At 36.4% G+C, this 27090-nt stretch overlaps 1 protein-coding gene across 1 annotated transcript in view; it reads left to right on the top strand.

Moving 5' to 3' along the window:
* The window catches only part of LOC139128401 (receptor-interacting serine/threonine-protein kinase 4-like), a 50811-nt gene extending 26309 nt beyond the window's left edge, over nucleotides 1-24502 (top strand). The window contains exons 3-5 of the mRNA XM_070694177.1: nucleotides 5103-5201; nucleotides 23984-24085; nucleotides 24419-24502. Of these exons, the coding sequence (XP_070550278.1) occupies nucleotides 5103-5201; nucleotides 23984-24085; nucleotides 24419-24502 (285 nt within the window). The remainder of the gene's footprint in view (nucleotides 1-5102; nucleotides 5202-23983; nucleotides 24086-24418) is intronic.
* Nucleotides 24503-27090: the final 2588 nt, after the last annotated feature.

Raw genomic sequence — 27090 nt, 5'->3', positions numbered from 1 at the left:
AGCTTTACCTACAATTTGGGTAATTGAATTCGTTCTCCACTGCTTGATGTAAATGCTCTGCTGAGAGTGTTTGAAGACTGTGAGACAATCACAATTATCGCCTGTGTTGTTTGCTAAATTAGCAACCTCAAGAATGGTACAAAGTTTCATTACGATTTCCTTCTGACTGAAGTCCTTGTCTGATTCAGAACGTTTGATAATACGATTGTGACTGGCGAGGCTACATCAGGATGCAATGCGCTCGAGTCGAATACATAGACAATGTCTCTGTTTTTCTTGAGGTGGGGTGAGGTAAGGTATACAGCTGCCGCTATGTCGATAAGTACCGGCCGAAAGAAAGTAGGAGTTATACTTGTAAAATATGAATTTTAATACCAGTCAATACTACAAGCTATAGAAGTCGAGCGAAGTCTGTACACCACTCGCTTTTGTGAAGTGACCGTGCTTACGTCGTTCGACCATTTTCAGCTTTTGTGTCATGTGTTGGTACAACGAAGCGACTTTTCAGTTCTATTGTACCGATGTCGCATCGCAATTGCCAAGTGGTGTCAGAATTCCAAAATACCACGGAACCATAGTCCCTCGCGAAGGGACTGTGACGAAAATAATATTCAATCAAACTTCACAGGAGAAATAGTCGCCGTTTCCACACACTGCCTTGCATGCAAATGCTGTTTGAGTCGTTTGATTTTGGTATTATCGATGTGTACGTGATTAACACCTCCGACCGGCTTAGCATATTAACTAACCCCGAAATTTCGGGGTTGCATACATGGCGAGTTAGTATCGGCGAAGTTGTAATGACGCCGCCTACCGGAGGTGGGAGGCGGCGTAGCCAAGCCGGACACTCTCGTCATACTCGTAGGGCTAGCTACATGCACTGCCGCGATGCCGATCGTATGCATTCCAAGGCCTATCCGGAATTTGTTTCACAAACAACCTCAAAGGAGAGCAAACATACTTCTATGGACAATGACGAACACGTTTCTTGGCGAAGCAAAATCAAAACAGTGCAGAAGTACATGAAGTAGGTCATGGCCTTGGACTCTGTGCACGAACCTGATTGGACACTTCAATACCTTTGACTCAAAGTTATTATTCATAGGCACTTCCATGCCATGAGGCTAGGTAGAGAACGTATGTACTCATTTCTGGCGATCGAGCAGCGAGGGAAACAATCAATTACCAAGGATAAAGCTAATTTGCTAAACGATATTTTATCTTGAATAGTGATTGAATGAGTAATAAAATATCATATTTTTAATGTTCAATACGAGGTTGAAACACGGAGGGACCGTGGTTGAAACCAGAGCTATCCAGTTGTTGCCAACCTGGACAAGCACATTTCACAGCGCCCTCAAACAGTCGATTGTTTTCACTTGTCATACGCGGCGTAACAGAAAAATTAAAACTTTCATAACTTCATTAATATCCAAGCCACGCCCACCAAAACCTTTTCAGTTCTAGCCATTTGAATTCTGAAGATGTCTACCAAATTTGACTGAATTACGTTCAGCCGTTTTTGAGAAAATGGACCAACAGACAGACAGACAGACAGACAGACAGACAGACAGACAGACAGACATCGCTGCGACATATGCTCACGTGTTCACACGTGAGCAAAAAATGGCAAACTATTGTGAAAGTAATGTTTACACCTTATGAAAGCATGTTAATGCACATAAAGGTGCATTAAATTTGAATAGTTTTGATGATGTGGGATATTTTTTGCGACTTGTGAACATATATTTAAATTATATCTGACGTCATATTGTGTGGTACCTCATGTGTCATAGAAGTTTTAAAGAGAAGTAAGCAACTTCATAAAGGAGACTAGCAGTAAATAACAGTCTACAGAGAATACCTGATAGTGCTAGGTGGCATCAATTTGCTTCTGTAATGTCTGCAGACTTAAAATTATATACACATTGCAATCTTGTGCACTTACATTATGTTTTAAATCATGAAATAGAAATGGTTTGAAGTACAATTACTTGAATATTTTGATGGACCTTGAATATTCTGTCAGAGTTTAGTTTTGTCTCTATTTTCATGACATAAATGTGTAAAGTAAGATACAGGGGAGGTATATACATCCATAGTGAAATTTTAGTTTTGTAACACATATAGAACTTGTTTATAATTATATCATGCACGTTTGGAATAGAAACCTAAACAACATTTTTTTTTCAACATTATATTTTTCCCTCACTACATGATGAATCTGAGTCATTGCCTAATGTCACTTGGCTTGTGACAATTCAGTGCCCTAAATATTCAGAAGTTGTAAATTAATACAGGTGAAGGTCCTTGTGGTCACTCTTAACAGTAGTGCAACCAAATAGTGTTAGATAATGGCAGCTGTTTGTTTTCATTTTCAGGATCAAACATGTTTTCACCATGCTAATTAAATTGCATGTCCAGGTACATGTGTGATGAAAGTTTAAAGGCGGAGCCTCCCTTTAAAAGGGCGCCAACCTATGGCGGCGTTCATTGTGTAAGTGGACACCAAACAGGCAACATGAGGGCACATGCTCCAAAAATGCTACTTTTTAGTTTTTTTCGGACCGCAAAAACGCTTACAGACTGCCAAGCGGTCAACACGAAGCTGCTGCCGATCGAACCCTGTGGTTATATTCAAATTCTAACATGACTGAAAGACCTTTTTTTAAGGAAATTCTAGTGTGGTGCGGGGGAATAAATGACCGTTGGCAATTTGAACCGACCGTCAATCAAACGGTTATATAAGCTCTATTTGCAGGATTAGCAAAAGGTGACAAAAGATTGAAATCAGTTTGTGTAATTAATGTAATAGAAATCAAACATCGTACTGACCATGTGTTTGACTGGGAGGAGAACTCCACTAATGCGAGAACCTGGGATTGAAAAGTGCGGCTTTAACTGTCACAACAAACAGCACAGTTTGTAAACTTGTGCTTGATACAAAGCACAGTTTTAAATAATATCTGTTGCCAATACCTGAACTAAAAGCCAATTACTGTGACAGGTGCTATAGTACACTGGAAAGTGTTCAAACATCACGTCCAAGACCAGCTCTGCATTTCATAATCTGAGGTAGCACATGTTCCTCCAGCATGTTAAGCTTTGGTGTAATGCTGACATGTGAGAAATGTACTCTGAGATATATGAACAGCCCCTTGATACTTAAATGCTTGTAAATAGAAAAGAAAGATATAATTGAAATGACCAATTAAAATGTGACAGAGTAAACATCTTGTACCCTCCTCCTCAATTGCACCTCTACAGCAAATATCTCAGACCCAACAAGACCATGGTAATAGCTGACCAATTATTCTGATATTCATAAGTGAACTACTTTCAGCAAAACTTGATATTGCTATTCTCTATAAGGGTTAAAATATGCTACACAGCCCTCATTTTCAACTGGGTAAAACTCGATGTTAGGTCTATTATTATCCTCTCCCAAACCCCTGCACGATGATGATTTGGTAGTTGCTAGATAGATTCACTCACTAAGTGATTCAATCTCATTGTCAGTCAGTGGCCTGCAAATGTTGTAAATGTTGTGGCACTTGGAGAAAAACAAGAACAGTGGCTGGTACTTGTCATAAAGATACTGGGCATCCTCCAAGAAGGAAGGGTAACATCAGTAACAACAGTCATTGGAGCAGAACAAATTTTGTAAATATTTTCTGGCTGCAAAGAAGAAGAGAAAGATGATATTATATTTCCTGTGTAATCTTTTAACCACTGAATCGAAGAAGTAGTATACCAAAAAATATTGATCATTGATATTAGCCTATGTGGATATTTTTTATTATTCGGAAAATAGGAATGTTGGGTAAAGAGGAAATATAAACAAACACTACACATATATCTGCATTGATGTAAAAAAGACTACATCTTTCAATGTTAAAATATGAAGATAAAAATAACCACTGCTTTTGTTGTTAGCCAAAGTCTAGTAATGTAAAGAAGATTCATGTGCATTGTCATGACAGTATTATTTAGGCCTCGCTGAGAATCATGGGAGTTAGTCACCTAACTATGCTTACCGGTACAGCTAAACATCATGAATATGGCTTCAGCTTTTTTAGTCATTTCCTTCAATGGCAATTTTGTAAGAAATTCTCTACTGAACACACATATAGAATACACTAGCTCTGAAACATGCAAAAACCCAAGGAACTGGAAAGAAAGAAAAACTGTAATACTGGTGTTTCTGATAAATAGCAAAAGCAGTCAATACAAGCAAAACATGCATGAATGATGGATGCTGACAAACTTTACAGCACTTGTCTACATGATTGCCCACAACAGAGCGACCATGGTAGGCCTGTCTGTGCACTTTGATCCTGGCTAATTCTAAAACCCTATAACAAAACCCTATTTCCCTAGGCAAGTTGCTCTCTAAGCTACAGGCTTCAGTTTCCTAGATACACCAATGAAATCATGATACATAATTTTTAAACAACAGAAGGTAAAGATTCATGTTCATGAAGGCCATTACAAAAATATTTGTTCTGTATGGCAAAGACAATTACCTTTTCTTCTGCACAGCAAAGCAATTCATCTCTTTCCTCTTTAAGTCTGAATACTTCATTAAGTGGTACATCATCTTTATCATCCTCATCAAGATGTTCAAATGCAATAAGTTCAGTCTCAATGCATTCAGCCTGATCCCTACAATCATCAGATACAGGGGAGATATATTAATTTTTTGTGAATCCACAGTGACTTTTTAGTTTGTGACACATACAACTTGTTTATGATTATATCAATGCACGTTTGGAATGTAAAACAAAACAATTTTTTTCAACATTATATTCTTGCCTCACTACATAATGAATCCGAGTCATTGTCTAATGTCACCTTCTTCTTATATAGAATTCTAGTATGCGCTTCATTTGACTTGCGACAATGTAGTGCCCTAGTTATTCAGAAGTTGTATACAAGTGAAGGACTTTAGTCACAACCAAATGGTGTTGGATTCTTGCAGTGTTTTGTTTTCATTTTCAGGGGCAAACATGTTTTCACCATGCTAATAAATTATCATAACTATTATCATAACTATTGATACAAATACGTATACTTCGTTGTTTTCATATTTGACTCTTCAGAAAGGTTCTACTCCACTGCACCTGGCTGCCCAAGAAGGCCATAAAGATGTTGCAGAGATTCTCATTGGTGCCAAGGCAAACATTGAAGCTCTCACAAAGGTAAGTGTAACTATCTCTTTCAGCAGAAAGACATAAGTGTGGCACTTCCACTGTTTGCTGATTCGTATACACGCCAACCTTTAGGATGTATTTTTCAAATACGCGGCAAACAATTGAGATTACCTTACCCAGGGTCTCAAATAGAGTATGATTTACAATATCCAAATAATTAAAGTTGAAGTAACACATGAACTATCACAAATTTTGTCATTTTTCTATTTTTTTTTTCTTTTGATAAATTATTGTCTCTCACTGAGTCAGTTGATGCGCAAGTGAGATAACCACACAATTTTCATTTCTATTGTCTATGTAAAGGAACCAAGCAGTCATTTAGTCTGAATAGAAACTATCTTAAAATATCACTGGTGAAGCATTTGGAATATGTTTTGATGTAAATCTGCATCAAAGTGCTAAATATATGCATGGACTCACAAGTTGTTGGTTGTATCAAAGCATCAGTTTAGATCTCTATCACAAGATGGCAGTGTCTTAATGTTCCTGGTCTTTATTCTCATTTTACCCTTTTGTCAAGGCATACAACTGTATGTCAGTTTGTTTTGTGATGTAATATGGTCATCAGTACGTAATTTGTTTTTTAATTTTCTGTCCAGAGCCATATGCTTTGAATTCTAACTTGCAGTTGATCTTAAGAAGGGAAAATCTAGTACAGTTTGCTGCTGTGCATTTATTATGATAAAATGATAAATCTTATCTTAATCTGTGATTAACTTTTAAAATTATCTTTACCATTGTTCACTAATAAACTTAGCATAATATTGACACAAACATAGCATATTGAGACCTTCTAAAATTATAGTATCAGTACTTGTACTCTCAGTAAAAGAAAAGATTTTGCTATAAAAGAAATATAAAGTATTGCATAATGTGCAGTATTTCAGAATGGTATCTACAAGTAAGATCATTATGGGACCTTAAATGGAAAATTTCAATTATTTGGCTAGTACATGACACTTGAACATATTTTCCACAAAATGATGACAGACAGTAGTAGTGCAGTACATGAAAATATATTTTTGACAAAATGACAACAATATTATCAAAATAATGCTAGCCTATATATTAATTATTATATTATTATTTTTAACAGTATTTCTAGGGAAATAAAAGTTTCAAAGTATTCTCAGACTGACAACTGGTTCTATGGAAACAACGTTTTTTACCAAAACGAAGAAAAATTCGACGACATATATAAATGCTAGCATTGTTGTGAGATCTTGCAAACTAAATGATCCAACAATAACTACACAACAAATATTGCTGCATCGCAGCAACATGATTGCTTTTTGTAGTTTACAAAAATGATTATCTTTAAAAAGAACCCTTTCAATTTTTCTGTCTCTTATTTTTTGTACATTTTACAACTAAATGAGGTTGTCGAGAAATATGCCATAGAGTTTGAAATGTGCAAATTGTGACTTTCTGGTACTTCACATGTAAACAGTCAAAGGAAAATAGTGCCCTTGAATTAATGACAATCTTTTAGCTAACCAATATTACAGTGGGTGTAAAATAGGTTTCAAAGTTCTTGTAAACCATTAAAGATAACTTTTAGCATGTTTTAGGGGAAGTATTCTAATAGAGCTTGATACAAAACAGGCCATACTGTATCTCAGTGTTTATTAAAAGTAATAATATTGTCATAGCTGTGTGTACATGTCAGGTTACCATATTGAAATATACAATTAAAGAGTAGGCAAAGTAATAGGCTGTATTTTCTTAGAGTTTCTTTAAATACCCCATTGCTAGTTCATGTTTGAATGATTTTCATTTAATTTCTGTGGTATCATTCATTCATTGTGTGCATGGTTCAGTGCTTCTTTTATTACAATGCACTGCAGCTAAGGCACAACATATTACAAATTGCTACAAAATTATAATAGAGTTGGTCAAAGGAAACAAAATTAGCATTAGTCTTAGAGTTGATATCTAGTTACATAGTGAACAATTGTATGAAACATGTACACACAGAGATAGAAATGTAAGTGTACCTAACTTTATGATTCATTGAGCCCCTTTTGCATTGATACAATGTACTGGCAATTCTAACACGTTTGTTCTACATGTAACTGCAATCTCATGTGGACTGTTGCAATAGTTGTTGTCTTTAGCCAATAATATGCTGTTCATCAGTAATTCATGGTGCTTGAGCTTTACCCTAAAGTTTGTAAATTTAAACACTGCATTTAAGCATGCATGGAAATGTACTGTTGTGTATCTTGTAACAAGAAGAGCTAGTTATAGAACATTGCAAAAGACCAACTGCAACATGGAAAATAATGCTTTACATAACTGGTTGATCACTTATGAATGAAATGTCGTTTTGAGTATGTCACTAGTAGAATGCGCATAGTCCTTTGAAAAATAAAGTGATTTTTTCCATTTTGATCGCTGTGATACTTTGTGCATTACAAGTTGGTAATGTTCTACCATTTGTAATATACAAATATGAGATTGACTAGTGCGACTTGTGAGTATAAATTATTATTAAATCTGACGTCATATTGTGAGATACCTCCTGTGTCATAGAAGTTTGAAAGAGAAGTAAGCATTTCATTAAGGAGACTAGCAGTAAATAACAGTCTACAGAGAATACATGATAGTGCTAGGTGGCATCAATTTGCTTCTGTAATGTCTGCAGATGTAAAATTATATAAACATTGCAATCTTGTGCACTTACATTATGTTTTAAATCATGAAATAGAAAGAGTTTGAAGTACAATTACTTGAATATTTTGATGGACCTTGAATATTCTGTCAAGTTTAGTTTTGTCTTTCTTTTAATGCTGTAAACTGTAAAGTAAGATACAGGGGAGGTATATACATTTCTGTGAATCCATAGTGACATTTTAGTTTTGTGACACATATACAACTTGTTTATAATTATATCAATACACGTTTGGAATAGAAACCTAAACAACATTTTTTTCAACATTATATTCTTGCCTCACTACATGATGAATCTGAGTCATTGCCTAATGTCACTTGACTTGTGACAATTCAGTGCCCTAGTTATTAAGAGGTTGTAAAATAATAAAAGTGAAGGTCCTTGTGGTCACTAAATACTAGTGCAACCAAATAGTGTTAGATAATGGCAACTTTTTGTTTTCATTTTCAGGGTCAAACATGTTTTCACCATGCTAATTAGATTGCATGTCCCGGTACATGTGTGATGGATGTTTAACTGTCACAACAAACAGCACACTTTGTAAACTTGTGCTTGATACAAAGCACAATTTTACATAATACCTGTTGCCCAAACCTATTTAAACAAAAAGCTTATGACTGTGACATGTAGTGTTTTAGTACAATGGAAAGTATTCAAAACATCAGGGCACTATAACATCAGATTGACTGAACTGAAAGGCTAACAATTAAGACAAAAGGCATTTATGATATTTGCCATGCATTTTAACAGGCATTGTGTTATTAATTGACTTTGGTAATTTTGTGTAATTTATAGTCTTACTGAAGGTCCGGGTCAGTTTCACACCCTCTTTGGTGAACCTCTACTTCAGCATGTCTCTGATCCTTCCTGCCTTTTGCTCAGTCTGCTCATTCATGGCAGTATAGTATTTAGCTAATTGTTTGTCACATCTTTTTGCTGATGTTCTGCCACCTGAAGAGACTTTGCAGCATTTGTGAAGTCAGTAAGAGCCCCACTGGTCATGTTTGTATACTGTTAATGTGAGTAATCCTTTCTACTTCTGGTCATCGCCCTCTATGATGGCAGACAGCCATTCACCTCAACTTAGTGAAGCCAGAGAGGACCAAGCAGTGAAAGAGAAGACCAACGTCAAGGCAGCAGTTTCAAATGTGCTGATGATCCATCTTTTGTTTCTTTTCCTGAATCAAAGGAAATAATGCAGTCATGGTCTTCTTATAGTACTCTCTCAGCCAGTAGTGACAAAAAGGTCCCTGCTGTTGGACTCCATCAAGAAAGAAAATGATCAATTGGTTTTGGAACTTGAATTTGAGGAAGCCATGGCACGGAATTCCCAACTGAAGCAGAAGCTAAAAGGCCGGAAAACCACATATATGACTCCTCAGACCTCAATCAGTTCAGTGAAAAAGAGTGAAAAGGTGATGCTGCTGTAAAGAAGGACAAGAAAAAACTTGTTGTTGTATGTCTCGTCAACATCCAGCTCTACCACATCCGCCTCTGAATCAAGTGAATTAGAGACAACCACAAAGCAAAGAGGTTGGCACTTAGATTACAAGGCATTCATTTCGCAGTAAAGATAAAAAAGAAAAAGCTAAAATCGAGTGCTTCGAGGAAGGCAGCTGATCAAGTGTTGTATATGGTGATATGGCCCCACGAGTTCACTTCCAAGGCCAGTGCTGGGAGTCTAGCTGATCTCGCAATTTCTCAAAACTATCACTTCCTGCCCTTATGCGAGGTGAGTTATCCATCATTTTCCATGAAGAGCCAGAGAGTCAGAGACAGTACAGAGCAGAGCACCTAATAGACCTCCTCCATCTCACAGAAATTTACTCCTGGCCCGAAGTGAGACAATTTCACCGCAGTCCTGCAAGCTACAGAAAGGGGCAAGTTACATGGATCTCTGACTATTCTCGTCTCAAGGTAAGATGTCTGCAAATTAGGCAAATCAGGCAAAGCAAACACCAACAATAAGGGCAAGGCCAGGTACTGCGCAGACTACCAAGTAGGTAAATGCAAACATATTACGGACCATCCTAACCCACAGGGGGAAACTGAACATCATATCTGCAATCCATGTCCATTCATACAAAAGGTACAAATCAACCACCAAGCCAATACTTGCCCTCACAAGCCTCAAAGGGACCAAGACTGACAATACTTACTAATCATGATCAGCATCGTTTTCTGCATAGACTTTCATGAAGCATCAGTGGGAAGTTCCAAATGATGAACAGTTCTGATCATTCAGCGCTTGATGTTTCTTCACGTTTCCGGTCTCTATAAGAGAGGAGGACTGTTGTCATCCACCATCTGACGAGGATACTAGGCTTGCAGAGACTTGCCTTCCATTTCAACCGACTACATTGCATATGTCTCAAGTCTTGCCACTGAGTTACCCTTTCTGTGCAATAACTGTATTAGCTTTCAGGCTAATGACAATCCGACTAGTCGTAAAGGAGCGGTCCCCCAAGTTGTCTCCTCCAGTTGAGCCTCTGACTGCTAAAAGCTTACTCAGTTTTTGACATGTTATGCCTCTAGTTCCACAGAATTGTCCGTTCTACATTCTGCTGGTACCAATTCCCTTACAGATGGCACACCAACCCACAGCCTTAGGCACAGGAGTCTCATACCAGGTTCTGGCCCCAGTTTCCAAAATGTATATACCCCTGAATTTCACATTACCGGAAAGCTCTATTAACTTAGGAATACCCTACTTCCCTACTTAGTTATCAGAGGATCAATTTCACAGACCTGCCTTTCCTACAATGGCACTACAATGGCATCAGCTGGATAAGATAAACATAACAATGGAACATTCACACCTTGGGGGATTAAAAGTCTTCTGTTTGTCACCCGAGTTGGTCAGGCAAGGACCCGGGTTTCAGGTACCATGCAAGTTAATGCAGTCTTTCCCTATAATGAACGTACAGTCTCAGAATACTAGCAATGTGTGTTTATCAGGAGCGCTATCCACCGCGCCAGTTTCCGGTGCAGGCTTTTGCTTTCTCATTGCTGCTCATATTGCTGTCTTGTCATCTCAGCACCCAAACTTCCTTGGTGCCTGTATACAGGTTCCCTCCACTTTTGATATCGACTTATGGCGGACAAATCTTCAGAGCTACGAAGACAGTGCAGTGGTTGATTATCTTCAATGTGGCTGGCCAATAGGGTACACAAGGAATGATCTACCTAGCTCAACTTTACGCAATCACTCATCAGCTCACCTTTATGCAGAAAACACAGAAGCATACATCAGGAAAGAAATCACCTACGGCGCAATTCTTGGTCCTTTCTGATAGCAACCCATTCACAGTTAAGGCAACATTATGTGTCTCCATTGCTGTCAGTGGCAAAGAAAGACACATCTGAAAGACGAACTGTCATGGATCTCTCCTTTGCATTGCAATGCATCAGTTAAAGACAGCATCCCATGTGATGACCTCCTAATGGCACACAATATAAACCATCGTACCCGTCCATGGAGGATTTTATCAACATCATCAATTTTTACAGTCTTGGTTGTCACATCTTTAAGTGCAATATTCGCCGTTGTTACCGCTGTATAGATCCCGTAGACCCAGGCGACTATCATCTTCTTGGCTTCTCCTGGCAACAAGCACTTTTCCGCGATACAAATTTCCATTTGGCCTACACACTGCAGCCATGGCTTGTCAACGACAATGAATGCTTTGATGTACATACCGGTATACCGTCAACAAGGCCCTAGTGCAATCAACTATATTGAAGACTTTGCTGGAGCAGAGAACCCAAGCAGTCTGAGACATGCAAGCCTATGATGCTCTAACTTCTACTAATATGCACCATGGTTTTGAACTGGCAATCGACAAGTGCATCCCCTTATCACAGAACTAGCATTCCTAGGGAAACAGTTCAACACTATTGTCATGGAGGTTTCAATACCAGAACATAAGCTTGCTGAGGCTGAGTCACTTCTCATCAATTTCCTGCACATGAAAAAATGTACACAGAGACAAATGCAGTCCTTAATAGATAAACTTGTCTTCATTCCAGACTGTGTTTGTTCGGCTTGTGTGTTCATAGGTCGCATGTTTAATCTTGTTGCGATCAGTCAAAAGGCACCATCATAGAATCTGCATAACCTCCTATTTCCGCAATGATGTAAAATGGCAGTTATGCAGCCTTCATGAGAAATTATAGCGGAGTCAGTAGAATGCCCGACAAACTTTGGTCACTGCCAGATGAAATCCTAGCAACATATGCTTGCCTGTCTGGATGTGGTAGATGGCTCAAGTTATCTCCTGACTGCGCTCTGTACCACACCACATATCCATCTCTCCTAGCCATCACGTGCACCATTTCAGCACTTGAGATGCTTGCCATCCTTGTTGCACTTCGGATATGGAAAGCTCACATCCAGGGTCACAGAATCCAGATACATTGCGACAACACTGCTTGCGTCCAAGTATTGAACACAAATACATGTAGAGATCAAGCACTTCTCACCATTTCTCAGAATATTTAGCTTGAAGCCGGCCGCCTCAGCAAATATTCAACTAAGAGCAGTTTATTTCCCAGGGATAGACAATAGAACTGCTGACGTCCTTCCCAGATGGCATCTTCATGGTGACAGCGCACAAAGGTTCAGTCAGCATAACAGATGAAAGAAACACAATGTTGCTTAACACCATTTTGCATTATCTCATGGTCGACTTTTAAATCTTCATTTTCACAGGTTACACTAAAGGCACTCACAGACGATGTAAGACTTTTGCAGAAGCGTGCAAAAACTTCAAATGTCAGCTGGACTCCTACCTTGCATTTTGTTGAAAAAGCCCTTTCCTGCTGAAAATAGAACATTATGTATGCATACCTGCCTCCTCTCACATTCTTTTAAGAGTCCTAAGCCAGTTTGTAATTATGTCAGTGGAATCTCGGCTTTAATACCAGCAAATTTCATAGCATTGCCCTCAGTTACACACTACAAGGTATAGATAAGTCTTGTACAACATTGCCAAGACCACGTCTCCCATTGCTCCCAGGCCATCTAACCCAGATGAAGGATTTATTTGATATGAACAGCGACATTGACATCACCTTCTGGGCTTTTCTTTGCATCATTTTCTTCTCATTCCAGAGAAAGTCAAACCTATTCCCTGCCACTCATCACAAATTTTCCGCAGCCGAGCATCTTTCACTCCAAAAGGGCTGATTGTTTCAGTCTAATGTAGGTCTAAAACACGTCAGAAACATATGTTTTCAACATTGTATTCCAATGGCAGCAATTCCAGAGTCAGTGTTGGGCAAGCTGTTTCCGCATATTGTGAAATGCTGGGCCATGTGCCAGCTTCAACCTTTGCTCCAACCTTCCTGTTTTAACAGGCAAAACCCAGATTCCACTTACTCAGAATGTAGTGAATAAGAAGTTCAAGCAGCTTATACATGACATTAGTCTCTCCCTGTGGATGAATATAGTCCTCATAACCTCCACAGAGGTAGAGCAACCTTTTCTGCCATATGTGGCATTCCACACAATTAAATTACAGGGAGACTGGAAATCAATGATTAATAGAGATTACATTGCCATTCCGATTTTGGAGTGTTTTGAAATTACTCATATTATGGGTAGTAACTAACCTTGACCATCAGCACTCTTAATGAGACATCCATGTCTGTGTGTTGACTGTCACACTATGATTTGAAATTTCACCCTGACATTTTTATTGCCATTCAAATCCAAATGTTGACTATCACACTTTCACTTGCTTGTTTTAAGATTTCACAGTGGCTTTTGTACTTCCATTTAATCAGCTGTTTGTTATTGTAGGATTTGCTCCCTACCAATGTATTTTCATTGCACTGCATCCTTACTTTAGGGTTTGCTAATATGAATTTTTGACATGTCAATTGTATTTTTACCCTTTGCAGCAGCTGTTTCTACTTTACACACAGTACTTTTTTTAATCTATCCATTTCTCTTGCATTTCTTCCCTCCCAATTTATTTTCCAGTTTCCTCTGTCCTTTCTCTCAGTTTGGCAGTGGCTTCCCCTTGGTGTAGTGCTTTGATCCTTATTAACAGTTTGGTATGATAATAAAGCACTGCCTTCACTGCCAAACTTTTGTTTGTTTGCTTTTGTACTGTAAACTAGATTAGTAAGGGTAAATAAATGGTGTCATCTGTTTGCCAGATGCTGGTTCCAAATACCAGGGAAAAATACTTCATTGCACTAGTACTATACAACAACTATTTATAGTACAAGTAAACGAATATGACCATTAGAGTTTCCCGAATCGCCTCTCCACTTATCTTATATCATGAGTAAGGCAGGCACTGACACTAAAGCTAACATTAAATAATCTTGTATAATGATTTTTTTGATATTGACCCACATTTCATCGTTGATAGTACCTTGTAAAAGCCCCATACGCTAAACATAAATTCACAGTTTTTATGTTACACCTCAATCTGATGTTGAATTCCTTCAAATTAGTTTAAATTGGAGAAGACCCTCTCAATGTATACAAGTGTACATATAAACTTGATTAACTTAGATGATGCTATAAATTTGAATAGCTTCAATGATTTAGGTTAGTTTGTGTGACTTGTAAATATCCACTTTATGTTGAATCTGCCATGGTGTCATTGAGAGTCACAATCCTTGTGTCATTGAGGTTTTGAAGAGAAGTAAGCAGCTGCATAAAGGAGAAAAGTAGTAAATTCTACTAAGAATACTTGAAAGTGCAGATGACATCAATTTGCTTCTGTAATGTCTGCAGACTAAAATATACACACTTGGCTCTGTGCACTTGTTAATGTACTGTAGTACAATATTTTAAACCAAGGAAATTGAAGCACAATTACATGGAAATTTTTATGGATAATGCCCTATTGACCTTGAATAGTTCTATCTTTATTCTAATGGTGTAAAGTAAGATACATGGGAGATACATGCATTTTTGTGAATTCACAGTGGCATTGTAGTTTTGTAACACACAGATCTTGTTTACCATCATATTAATGCACATTTAACATTCTTGCCTTACTGCATGATAAATCAGTTATTACCTAGTATAACATTTTTCTTATATAGAATAGTAGTATTTTCTTCATTGGACATCTGCCTTGCTGATTCAGGAGTCAGAAATGTATACAAGTCTTGGGCCTTATGGTCAGTATAACACTGTTGCAACCTATTAGGGTGAGACTCTGGCAGCTTTTTGCTTTCTTTTTCTTTTCAGAGATATTTAATGCTATAAAAGATTGTTGTTTAAACGAATAAAATTTTGATCATGAATCATTATACATATACATAATAAACTATACTAAAAGTTAAGTGAAATTGCTCAGCCATGTGATTGTTTTAAAACTTGAATCATGGCTGTCTGATCACTGTCGGATTGATCTCTGTATGACTTACTTCAAGAAAGATTGACCATATACACATACTTTTCTGGATTTTATTCAATGCATCAATACGAATGGAGTGCCAGAATATTAGACTGTAATGAGGAAAACCAATATCATGGTAATACTCAGACAATTAAGTCTGATCCATTGAAGAGTAATTGTTAATTTCTTGCCAAGCTAGCAAGGCACTTAATCTGCTGTCAATTGCCAGGTGGAAATTAGAGTTCCTACCGTATGAGAGTCACTTCAAACTTTTCGATATGATTCTCCCAATTCTCACTTACGGCTCTGAAATTTGGGGTTATCAATATTTTGATGTAGTCGAAAAGATCCATAGAAAATGGTGCAGGAAGCTTCTTGGAGTTCCCAGTCACACCTCAAACGAAGCCGTGCTTGGGGAATGTGGACGTCTGCCTATATACTACCATACTTTAAAGCGTTGTATCAGTTATTGGGCCAAACTAATAGCAATGCCACAGAAACGTCTCCCAAAGCAGGCCTACATTATGCTGTGTAATCTTGACAGTCTTGGACGACACACATGGGCAACTTCTGTAAAACACATTGTTTTCCTATGGGTTCGGTCATGTATGGCTGACCCAAGAAGTTGGCAATACGCTAAGTTTTATATCAGCTTTCAAAACACGTATTTCAGATATTTTAAAACAACAATGGAAAGCTAATGTTATGGGTAAACCAAAATTAAGAACTTACAATTGTTTTAAAAGTCTACTTGAACCAAAAAAATATATGTTGTCAAATTGTAACTGGAGAGTTATGCAAATGTTCGCACGGTTTCGGTGCTCGGTACTTCCACTAGCTATTGAAGATGGCAGACACAAAAACGTTGAATCATCAGCCAGATTATGTAATTTTTGTATAAAGCAGGGTGACATGGATGACAAGTATCTCTTTTAGTACCGGTATATCCATTTGAATTACGAGAAAAATATTTTTATTACAGACCCAAACTTTTGTAAATTTCAGATACTGATGAATATTTCAGATATAGCAGTAACACTTAAGATTTGTCACTTTATATTTCAAGTTTTCAAAATTAGAATGGAAACTAGCTCTAAATTGTAATTTTTGAAGGCAGTTGTTGCCAGCATAGAATTGTTAGTAGTATTCTACTTAAAACTTAAGATAGGTACATTTTTTTCTTCATGTAATATACCAGCCATTGTACCCCTTTGTATATGGGCCGGAGGCCTTTGACCGCAAATAATAAAAGTGCACATTTGTGCACTGTTACTGTTACTGTTACTGTTAATAATAAGTAATCAATAAAAATATATGACACTTAGCACATATATATGAAAGTATTTCATTGATAAATTGTGTGATATAAAGTATTTAAATGATAAAATTACATGCCTAGCTCATTGAAATAAAGATCAAGAAAATACATACCCTGATCAATTTGTTGGAATACAGAATGTCAATTAACAGACAATCTTGGTTACTAGATGATATATCATATAAAACACATATGAAATGAAAAGACTCAGATGATTCTACCAATGCTTAATTTCATTTAATTGTGCATTGGGCACTCCTCCATTGATAGCACGTTGATTAACACTTTCACACAATGCATCTTGTTGTAGCAGTAATGTTGTGCACATAGTTAAAGGTACATGTTCAATATGCTGCTAAGGTGTTTTGGTAAAGTGAACTTACTGAATTTTTCATAGCTGTACCATACATCTGTAAGGTTGCATTATGTTAGTTTATGTTCAGAGACAATTAGTATGCAGTTTTCAGACTCAGGGTACAAGAGGGGCATCATGTGTGTATCACTCAGTTGATATTGGAAATACTCTGTCATGGCAAGATGCCGTTGGAATCACTCAGTATTTGTACTATCATGATTGCTGAAATTGGATATGTACAATAATATATAGCAAGCAATATGACAACTGCTGACTCCAAAGTGGCCTGTTCTGAATTATTAATACCAGCAAATAATGCCTGTGTGGGAAATATTCCGCGAAGTGCATGTCCTATCTGAAAGCGCTTTCAGTCAGTTGCCATTGACGACAGAGAACATTGTATCAATTTATTTTCATTAGGATATCCATCGAAATCTGCACACACGTGTTGCTCGTGTGTTCAGGTCACATCGAGAATATTTCCACGATAACCCCTACATTGACTTATATGCCAATAACGTCAACGTCTTAGTTGGTTTCTTGTGCTGAAATTAAACCGACAACTTTATTAATTTTTTAGTGATGCTTTCAACACATTTTAGCGCACTTTAGCTCTGGACTTTAGCCAAGTTTAGCGCCATTGTGAGCTCGGAACGACATGCGAGCGTGCAAGACAACACTGTATCAATTTATGATACAAGAATATCGATCGATAATGTTCACTATACGATTACATTAGAGACTCGGATCTGCACTGTTTGCCTCTGTTCTGTGATTTTTTCCTTTTTACTGCAATTTTCATCGTTCACATTCACCAAAATTTCGTATACATTAAAACAGGAGACGGGTATTTGGTCTGTATGACTTACGGAACGCTTACTGATTAAAATGCGTCAACTGCATAAACGCTGTCAGATCGCCATTTTATTAGGGGCATGAGTATATTTCAGATATTGGAATAAATTCCATGCAAATAACATAAGTTTCATCACGAAATTCAAAAATTTAAAACCATAGGAATTTTGCATGCCAATCAAAGGATTGAGGAACTTGAACCGGCGAGAAGTGTGCAATGTGTTCAGTAAATTAGACGCCATTGTTTTTAATGGGAACTTGAGCTTATTCGCAACATAATAAAATGAAAAATACATTCTGAAAAAAAATACTTTGGTTTAACTTTTTCATTTCGCCGTTATTTTTTACAATATTTGAGACTACACATATCATGAAGGTTAACTAAAACCCTATGGTTTTATTTCCCTCTTATCTGTATGAAATGACAAGTTGACTATCGTTTGTGCTGTTGGCTGTGTTTTCACCTTTTTTGGCGTATGACTATTATCGCACAGGTATTTTTAAAATTCCTCTGTGAAATTCTTGTCAAAATATCATAATGGAAAGGTCAACATATAAGGAATATGGTGGTTTCACTGGGGTTCAAACTCACATTGTACAGTACCTATAGTCACCTAGCAGAGAAGCCACAGACAAAACCGCTCAGCCAAATAAATTGAATCTGCAATTCTTTCATCGATATTTAGATGTGCAGCAAGGAAACTTGGCAAAATTTTCCCCATGACGCAGAAGGTGTATTTAAATACTCTCTGTACACATACTCAACGTATGTACCGTATGGTGAAAAGTTGGGACGCTATTATTGCCCAAAATGGGGTGCCTCTAGGCCGCAGTGTACATGCAGTTTCTTACTATATATCCAGGTCTGCACAAAGTCAATAGATGACTGATGTGATCTTACCATTTTTATTAGCCAGTCAGTGATTTTAATTCAGTTCATTTTCATGATAAATAGGTGTTAATATAATCTGTAACCCTAAGCAGTGTGAACAACATTATATGCCAATCTGCAAATAACCTAGGGAATCATCCGTCTGTAATAGCTTTATAAGTTTATACTTTTGCCAGGAATTTATATTGGTTTATAGTTATGCAAGAGAAGCCTTTCTTATTTTGTGTACAAAGAGTGTGTTTGTTGATTCTCCATGAAAGTAAATTTTAAAATCGGGCAACAGAGGGCCTCTGGTACCTGGCTGTGTTGTAATATTGTCAACTTCATTCAGGCAAGGTGGGAGAAATGCCCATATGATTGAGTAAAACTTTCATTGTCATAATGCATTGGCAAGCAGCATTTCTGATTTTGAGAGTTATCACCAACAAAGGTATAAATGTATAAGGAATAGTATGTATCATCTAAAAACTGAGTGTTTGCGTGTGTGTGATTTTTTTAACCACTGGAGAGGTTTGTTGTGATGATTTTTTTCCAAAAGTTTAATTATTAAGATAACATGGCATTGGTGTTTAAAACCTTGTAAATGTTGCTTGATCACCCGAAATCCAAATATTTTATTGTCGACAAAACAACCATAATGTCTACACAATACAAAACCGGCAGAAAAGAAGTGTAGATTGAAATGTGTGCTTTTATTTGTGGCAACTTTCATTGATCGCGGACAAATTTCAGTTTTGAGCATATTTGGAGTCATTTCATATGAGTGTGTTAAAGTGCACAAGTCTTTATTATTAGACTTGTGTCCTGTGAGTTGATTTTTCTGTGCGAAATATTCTTTCAAAAATACCCTTTCACGTCACTTTTGTCGATTCAGTGGAGACAAGATTTATATATCTTCTCGTCACATGATATATTCTAGCAAATTTTCATTTGATCCCATGACAGCTATAGTTATGTTTTCTTCATGTTAAGTATACTTTGCAATTTCACCACTGAATGGACAAAAAATATATACATAGAGCTAATAACCCAAACAATAACATTTATGGTAAAGTTATGTAATTGTTATTTGTTTTATGCCATGAGTTTGCTGCTTGAACAACTACACATCACACTAACGGCCGACAAGGGTGGGCCATATGGTTTCTTGTTAGCTTATGACTAGTTGAGTTGTACTTAAAGGAAAATGTTAGTTTGTCTGTCTGTTTGTTGAATAGTCTACATGTTGAAAAGATTAAATCCACTTCAAATTTAGTGACGTGAGAACAATAAAATTTGAATTAATAGTATGTTCTATTCAGCTTACACACACTCCATTTAGAGTTTACATGTGAACTTTTTCTGGTAATCCTATTTGTCTCCCAAATTGCAGTCCCGACATGGCCATGGGGGATGGTGCTTCAATATAACTCATACATCTGTCATTCTATTTCCCTGTACTATCATTTGTATCATTTGTTGGAAACATCAGGTTTTAACTCCTGCAGTATACAAGTGCTGAATTCTGGCCTAAAGCTGTAGGGTTAAGGTCAAATATGTCCATTGTGCAGTAGCTGCATACAAACGCCTATTAACCATGCTGTATGAGGGTACTTTATATGGGATCCCAAAGGGAACCCTCTAAATTCCTAAAATAAATAGAAGCACTTTTTGTCAGCAAAGCTGAAACTTGACAACGAAATTCTGAAAGGTGGTGTTTACATATGGTAAAATGGCAGATAGTTTCATAGTCAATAAAAATTTAAATTTCTCATAAAATTAACTGTAATTTCCCATCTTTCCATCATAGATGTTACAAAATGGCATTATGAAACTTTTAAAGGCAGATTGAATTGTGGGTTGGTGATTTCTGTAAAGAAGGTTGGTCTGCAAGTTTTATTTTCTTCAAAGTATGCGACTGTACTATCATAGTAGTGGTTCAGGATTTTGAATGTCTCTTTATCCCCTGTCTCTCTTCTGTACACAAGTGTAGGTAGGTTGAGTTTGACAAGTCTATCTATATATGGTAGTCCTTGTAAGGCTAGTAACTGCAGCGTGTGGCTCTCCACTGTACATTTTCAATGGCTTCGATGTCTTTTCTTTGTATGGATGCCAGACTGAACTGCAATATTCCAGGTGTGGCGGCGCTGAACAAAATCTTTGTAGAGAAACAAGAAACTTTCCAGATCTCGTAAAGGCGCTTCTGATAATTCCCTTGATCACATTAGCTTTGTTAACTTTCTCATGGATGTGTTTTTAAAAGGATAAGTCTGGATCAACAAAAACTCTTATGTCCTTCTCACTATCACTGTTTTGGAGTAGATCAATTGTATCAGCAGAGCCCATAGTATACTGGTACTTGATGCTTTTACTGGTTTTCCCTCTGATTGAAATAACTTAGCATTTTCGGCATTAAACTCAAGCAACTGAGTGTTAGCCCACATTTTCAAATTTGTAAAATCAAGATAGTTTAGTGTCATCTGCAAATAAGTGCAAATCTGAGCTCACACATTTTGGCATATCATCGATGTATATGATGAACAGTAGAGGGCCTAGAGCACTTCCTTGGGGTATCCCACTTGTAACATTTTTCCATTGTGATGGACATCCGTTGACTATGACTCGTCTCTGTAGTCTGTTCAGCAAGAATGATCTGATCCATTGAGATATCTTATTTGGCATACATAGCTTTAAAGTTTTCCTAAGTAGCCTACCATGGCTACTTTGTCCAATGCCTTTGCAAAGTCAATATAAATGACATCTGTAAAGCCTCTTTCATCGAGAGTTTTTGTCAAAGCGTCGAGAACTTATAACTGTAGAGACATTGATCGGCCGCTGATAAATCCGAACATATTGCGTGAAAAGAGTTAATTGTGCTTGAAGTAGTTCACGATATTGTCTCTGATAACTGATTCCATCATTATGCAGATAAAACTTGTAAGACTTACTGGTCTGTAATTTCCTTGTATACTTCTCTTGCCTTTCTTAAAGATAGCTTTAACATTTGCTTGCTTCCATTGGCTGGGTACCTGACCGATATGAAGCGAAAACATTATATTTGTTTGAGTGGGAATCAGATGTCAAGAGAAACTGTCATTGGTTGTCCAAAATGGAGAAAAATTAACTTTAATATTTCCCCATACATTTGATACACAGCTGCTATGGCACTGAATCACTTAACACAAATATTTCCAAGCTGGCTGTACACTGATGTGTGCCGTGTTGGGATAATGAAACTTGAGAAATGCAATCAGTCAGAAAACTCAGCTCTGGTGAAAAATTATGTGCAGTGCTTCTTTGTCATTGAAAATAATTTATGTTACATGATTTGGGGTGACATTTTTTTCAATTAGAAGACAACATTGGTACTTAGTACTTTATTTAGCTAGTACTTGATTTACCTCCTTGTATCTATATCCAATGCATATGACTTATTCCATTGCATGTAATAGACAAGATTGTACAACTATCAGTGTGTTGTGACATATGCTAACACACTCACATCACAGGATCTGAAAGAAGGAAGTTCATTCATGTACTCTATCATTCTTTATTGTATATTTATAGTGTTTATTGCACAACACTATATGCAGTGTGAAGGCTCGTCTAACCTTCCCAAGGGCTCGAAAACACAGTACTGTAAATATGACAAACACTTCAGAGATATTTGAGCCTTTAAGTTCTCAAGGAAGAACCATAATTTTGTTAACTTTGAAATGAAGGCCTCAGGAGACATTTTTTCTTTTAAAAACAGGTCTTATTCATCTCTTCAAAGATGAGTAGTGCTGATCTAATAGATAAGCACTACTCATCTTCGCAAATGGTCACCATCACACTGTTTCAGAAAACACTGCTATATATTGCATGAATTCTATAGCATATCAAAATGGAAAAAGTTGTTTGATATCCACTGCCAATATTATCACTTATAAAACTTTGATGATAGTACTTGCAATCGGAAACAAAACAGTGAAAACTAAAGTTCACAAAGTTCATAGAAAAAAAAATTTTGTTCCATTTAGTTTGTGCATGTACCAGTAGAGGCAGAATATCTACAAATTGTATGGATATATTTCTTCATTATTTATCAGTTCAAAGACTGCTGATGCCTCAACATTTTTTTCACTTTCATCTTGATAAAGCTTTTCACAATAGCTTCTTGACAATGTCCTTATAAGTCATCAAAATGAGAATTGTTTTGCATTCTGCTGATGGCATGACATACACATACAATATAATCAGACAACAAGCTTCAAGGATTAAACTCTAACTTTGATTGAAATAAATTCAACTTGTAAATCTAAAATAGGAGGACTAAGGTGTATATTATGTTTGAAATGAAGAATTTTGAATAATATCTAAAAATTACTTCACTACCCTTTTAAGTGGCAGATGTGATATTTTTGGTGTCTTAATGAGCAACTGCAGTCATTCAGGGTGGTAGTGTTTTCTTTCAATTACGTACACACGACTTGCCTAAAAGTAAGTCATTCAAGTATTTGGATTAAGGATATTAACTAATGACTTTCTTGTAACTAAGTCATTCAAGTAAGAAGTGAAAGATATTGACACAATGTTTGAAATCAAATGGAAATATATGCAAGTGTTTTTTTTATGTTTATGTAACTTTCTAGCTTCCTTGGTAATTTGTGAGATGGTTCAATCACCAGGGGTCAATTGTAAATCAAAATTTGTACTTGTTAAAGGAAGAAGTACAGCATGTATTTCTCAAAAATGTAATTAACAATTTATACAGTTGAATTAGACTGCATTGTGTATGCAACAATTCACAGGTTTTCTGTTACCAGTGAAAAACCATCAACATATTAAATTTTAATCGTTTGCCAGAATATGAGTCACATATAACTTGAAAATCAAATCAGAAAATATCTATGAGGATCATATCATCTATCCCATTTTTTACTATTGATGCACTTTCAAAGTACATAGCTTGATTAAAATAATCTCGACTCTGGAATAAATGATGCCACAAAACTTCAAAAACACGGAGCTTGGATTTCAATCAATAGACGTACATTAAACTTAGCATTTTTTATGTATTGGTAATGTCTAATGTTTAAGATCCAAGCTCTGCCATTTTTAAGTTCGGTGGCATTTTGTTTTGCCATCACCATAAAATAATTTATTACCAATGCCACACACTGTTAAAAATGCATTTACTCCTACCTCTTTAACAAATTGAGTTCAATGTATTAGGATTGCAATGCAACCTGTCATGTATGATCAGAATAAAGAATTTCTGGAATAGTTACTTTTACAGGGATTAAATATGATTAAATCTCATCAATGATTTTTCATTTCACTTGTAGGATAATTCAATGCCAGTGCATCTTGCTTCTGGGAAAGGACACCTTGATATTGTGAAGTATTTTTTTGAAACTCTTGGTATTGACAAAGAAGTCAAAGGACAGGTATGCAATTATTCATTGATGTAATTAATTTTTATAGAATGGAAAATTGCTTTGTAAATTAGTTAATCTATCTCAGTATATGTGAGGAACTTCAACATTTTAACACATTTAATTTTGCAAAACATCTTATAACGTTTCTGAGGAATAGATTATACCTAATTTTTCTCTACCTGAAGTGGTAACTTCCTAGATTTTGTCTAGAACGTTTGCTTCTTTAATTTTGTGATGTGTAGATGAGAATAGGAGCTTATCTGATAGGTGAAAATGACTGACTGTCTGTTTGTTTGTCTGTCTGCATATAATGGGTGTCTGTGTCTGTGTCTGTATTGATAGGTGGATGGATGGATGGATGGATGTCCATCCACTGCAGCTCAATGTATTCGTTTTGGCAGTGGAAACCTCTGGTCTTCAAGGTAGTTAATGGATTGCTTTAAATATGGCCTGGTCCCTAGTGAGGAGCTCAATAGGTAGAACAACACAGTGTCAGAAAGTCATTAATAGCCTCCCATCATTGTTATAAAAGCACTTCATTCATGATGCATTGGAAATGTGAACAAGCGTTTTACACTATTACAAAATATTTGATTTTCTATTTTATAGATTCTTATATAAGTGCAATATAAATTAGTTTGAGGTGGTAGGAAGTGTGACCAAAATGATTTGTAACGATTATGGTACATGTATATAGGGCAAATGTGGTGAAAAATAAAAAATTCAATTTATTCTGACATTTTCTTCATTTGAATTTGAATCTTCATTATTCAAAGTTTATAGTAAGATGAGAATGTGACATTTCATTCTCACCCTTGTACATTATGTTTCTGAAAAACTGTTACTTTTCATCGGTCGTTTGTAGAAAATCACGCATGGTGCCCCCTTTCTGTAATAGTTGATTGTACATGTACATGTAGGAGACAGCAAGACAATTTGTCTGATTTATTTGCATCATAATATTAAAAAAAACTTATCAACAGTTGCAGTTTCTGCCTCATTACAAAATGCCTACTGTAAAATATTGTCTTATGAAAATTTAATAGCATTCATAGATTTTTAGATTTTTATCAAAATAAATGTCATGAAATGCGACAAAATGATGATAGTTTCTGTTCCATATACCTAACATTAAAACTATTGGATTATATAAAAGAATTATTCATTTTTCATTGATTTACCCACCAAAGTATGGAATCTGAAAATGTACAAATTAATAGGGAACAAAATAACTTTCAGGTACCCCCTTTATACTCAGAGCAAAACTTTGAAGTCCCCCCTACAACTCTTAGATATTGTGAAGTATTTTATTGAAACTCTTGGTATTGACAAAGAAGTCAAAGGACAGGTATGCAAATATTCATTGATGTCATTGATTTTTAAATTATGCAAAATTGCTTTGGTGAATTAAATCTATCTAGTTGTGAGTTCCAATCCGATTGAAAACTAGCCGTATTTTCTACCCTGGGTTGGTAACACTGCTGGTGGACAGAATTGTCCCCGAGGTTATCGTACGCCCAGTTAAAGCGATGAAATTCGTTTCTTCGCTTAGATAAAAGTGTGTATGTGCAATGTATGATAGTGAGCATGCTTCATGAGTGCTTCACGAACTTTACAACGTGTTGAGCGGTCTCATTCAGAAAAATGTAACAACTTAGCCGGCTATTGAACAACTCTTTTTTGGGAGTGGAGATTTAGCCGAGCGGTTCTGTCTATGGCCTCTCAGCTAGGTGACTGATGCCGTATGTTGTGGGTTCGAATCTGATTGAAAACTAGCCGTATAATTAAGGTTCCAAGACAAGAAATTGACCATTTTAAACCAACAATTCTCTAGTGTTTAAGAAGCTCAGAACCCTCGTAAATTGTATATTTTCGGAAAGCCTAGATATAGGGGAACAGTTTGGTTACCATAGTGTCACCATTGTTTACATAACTATCACGTGACAGGTAATTTGCATAACCTTTCAAAAATCGGTTTTCCCTATGTTTTGCTTCAATGCTTTGAGATATGTGGCTGAAATTTGTGTGAGTGCAAGCTGTCCTAAGGGTCTTCAAAAGTGTGTCTCAGAATTTTTTTAAACCTTCTACAACAGTTTTTTATGCCAGAAAAACTTCCAGAGCAGTGAATTTAAGCGTAGTTGATTTCTTTAAAACTGTGCTCCAAAAAAACTAAGCAAGATATAAAAAATCTGAGACACGCTTTTGAAGAGCGTTGTGACAGCTTGCATTCCAGCAAGTTTGAGTCAGATATTTTGAAGTATTGAGACAAAACATAGGGAAAACCGTTTTTTGAAAGGTTATGCAAATTACCGTGTCACGCGATAGTTATGTAAACAATGGAGACACTGTGGTTACCAAAATGTTCCCATATATCTAGGCTTTCAGAAAATGTATACTTTACAGGGGTTCTGAGCTTATTAACCGTTAGAGAATTGTTAGATTAAAAAGGTCAAATTTCTTGTCTTGTAACCTTAATGTATGTGACAAAGTTGAACATTTCAACACCTTTAATTTTCATAACCATCTTATAACGTTTTTGAGGAAAGATTATACCTAATTTTTCTGTACCTGAAGTGGTAACTTCCTAGATCTTGTCTAGAACGTTTGCTTCTTTAATTGTGTGATGTGTAGATAAGAATAGGAGCTTATCCGATAGGTGAAAATTGAATGACTGTCTGTTTGTTTGTCTGTCTGCATGTAATGGTGTCTGTGTCTGTGTCTGTATTGATAGGTGGATGGATGGATGGATGTCCATCCACTGCAGCTCAATGTATTCGTTTTGGCAGTGAAAACCTCTGGTCTTCAAGGTAGTTAATGGATTGCTTTAAATATGGCCTGGTCCCCTAGTGAGGAGCTCAATAGATAGAACATTACAGTGTCAGAAAGTCATTAGGAACTTCCCATCATTGTTATAAAAGCACTTCATTCATGATGCATTGGAAATGTGAACAAGCGTTTTACACTATTACAAAATATTTGATTTTCTATTTTATAGATTCTTATACATGTGCAAT

The sequence above is a fragment of the Ptychodera flava genome, unplaced genomic scaffold (assembly GCF_041260155.1).
Source record: "Ptychodera flava strain L36383 unplaced genomic scaffold, AS_Pfla_20210202 Scaffold_52__1_contigs__length_894533_pilon, whole genome shotgun sequence".
Taxonomy (NCBI): Eukaryota; Metazoa; Hemichordata; class Enteropneusta; family Ptychoderidae; genus Ptychodera; species Ptychodera flava.
This window is presented reverse-complemented; position numbering and strand designations above follow the sequence as displayed.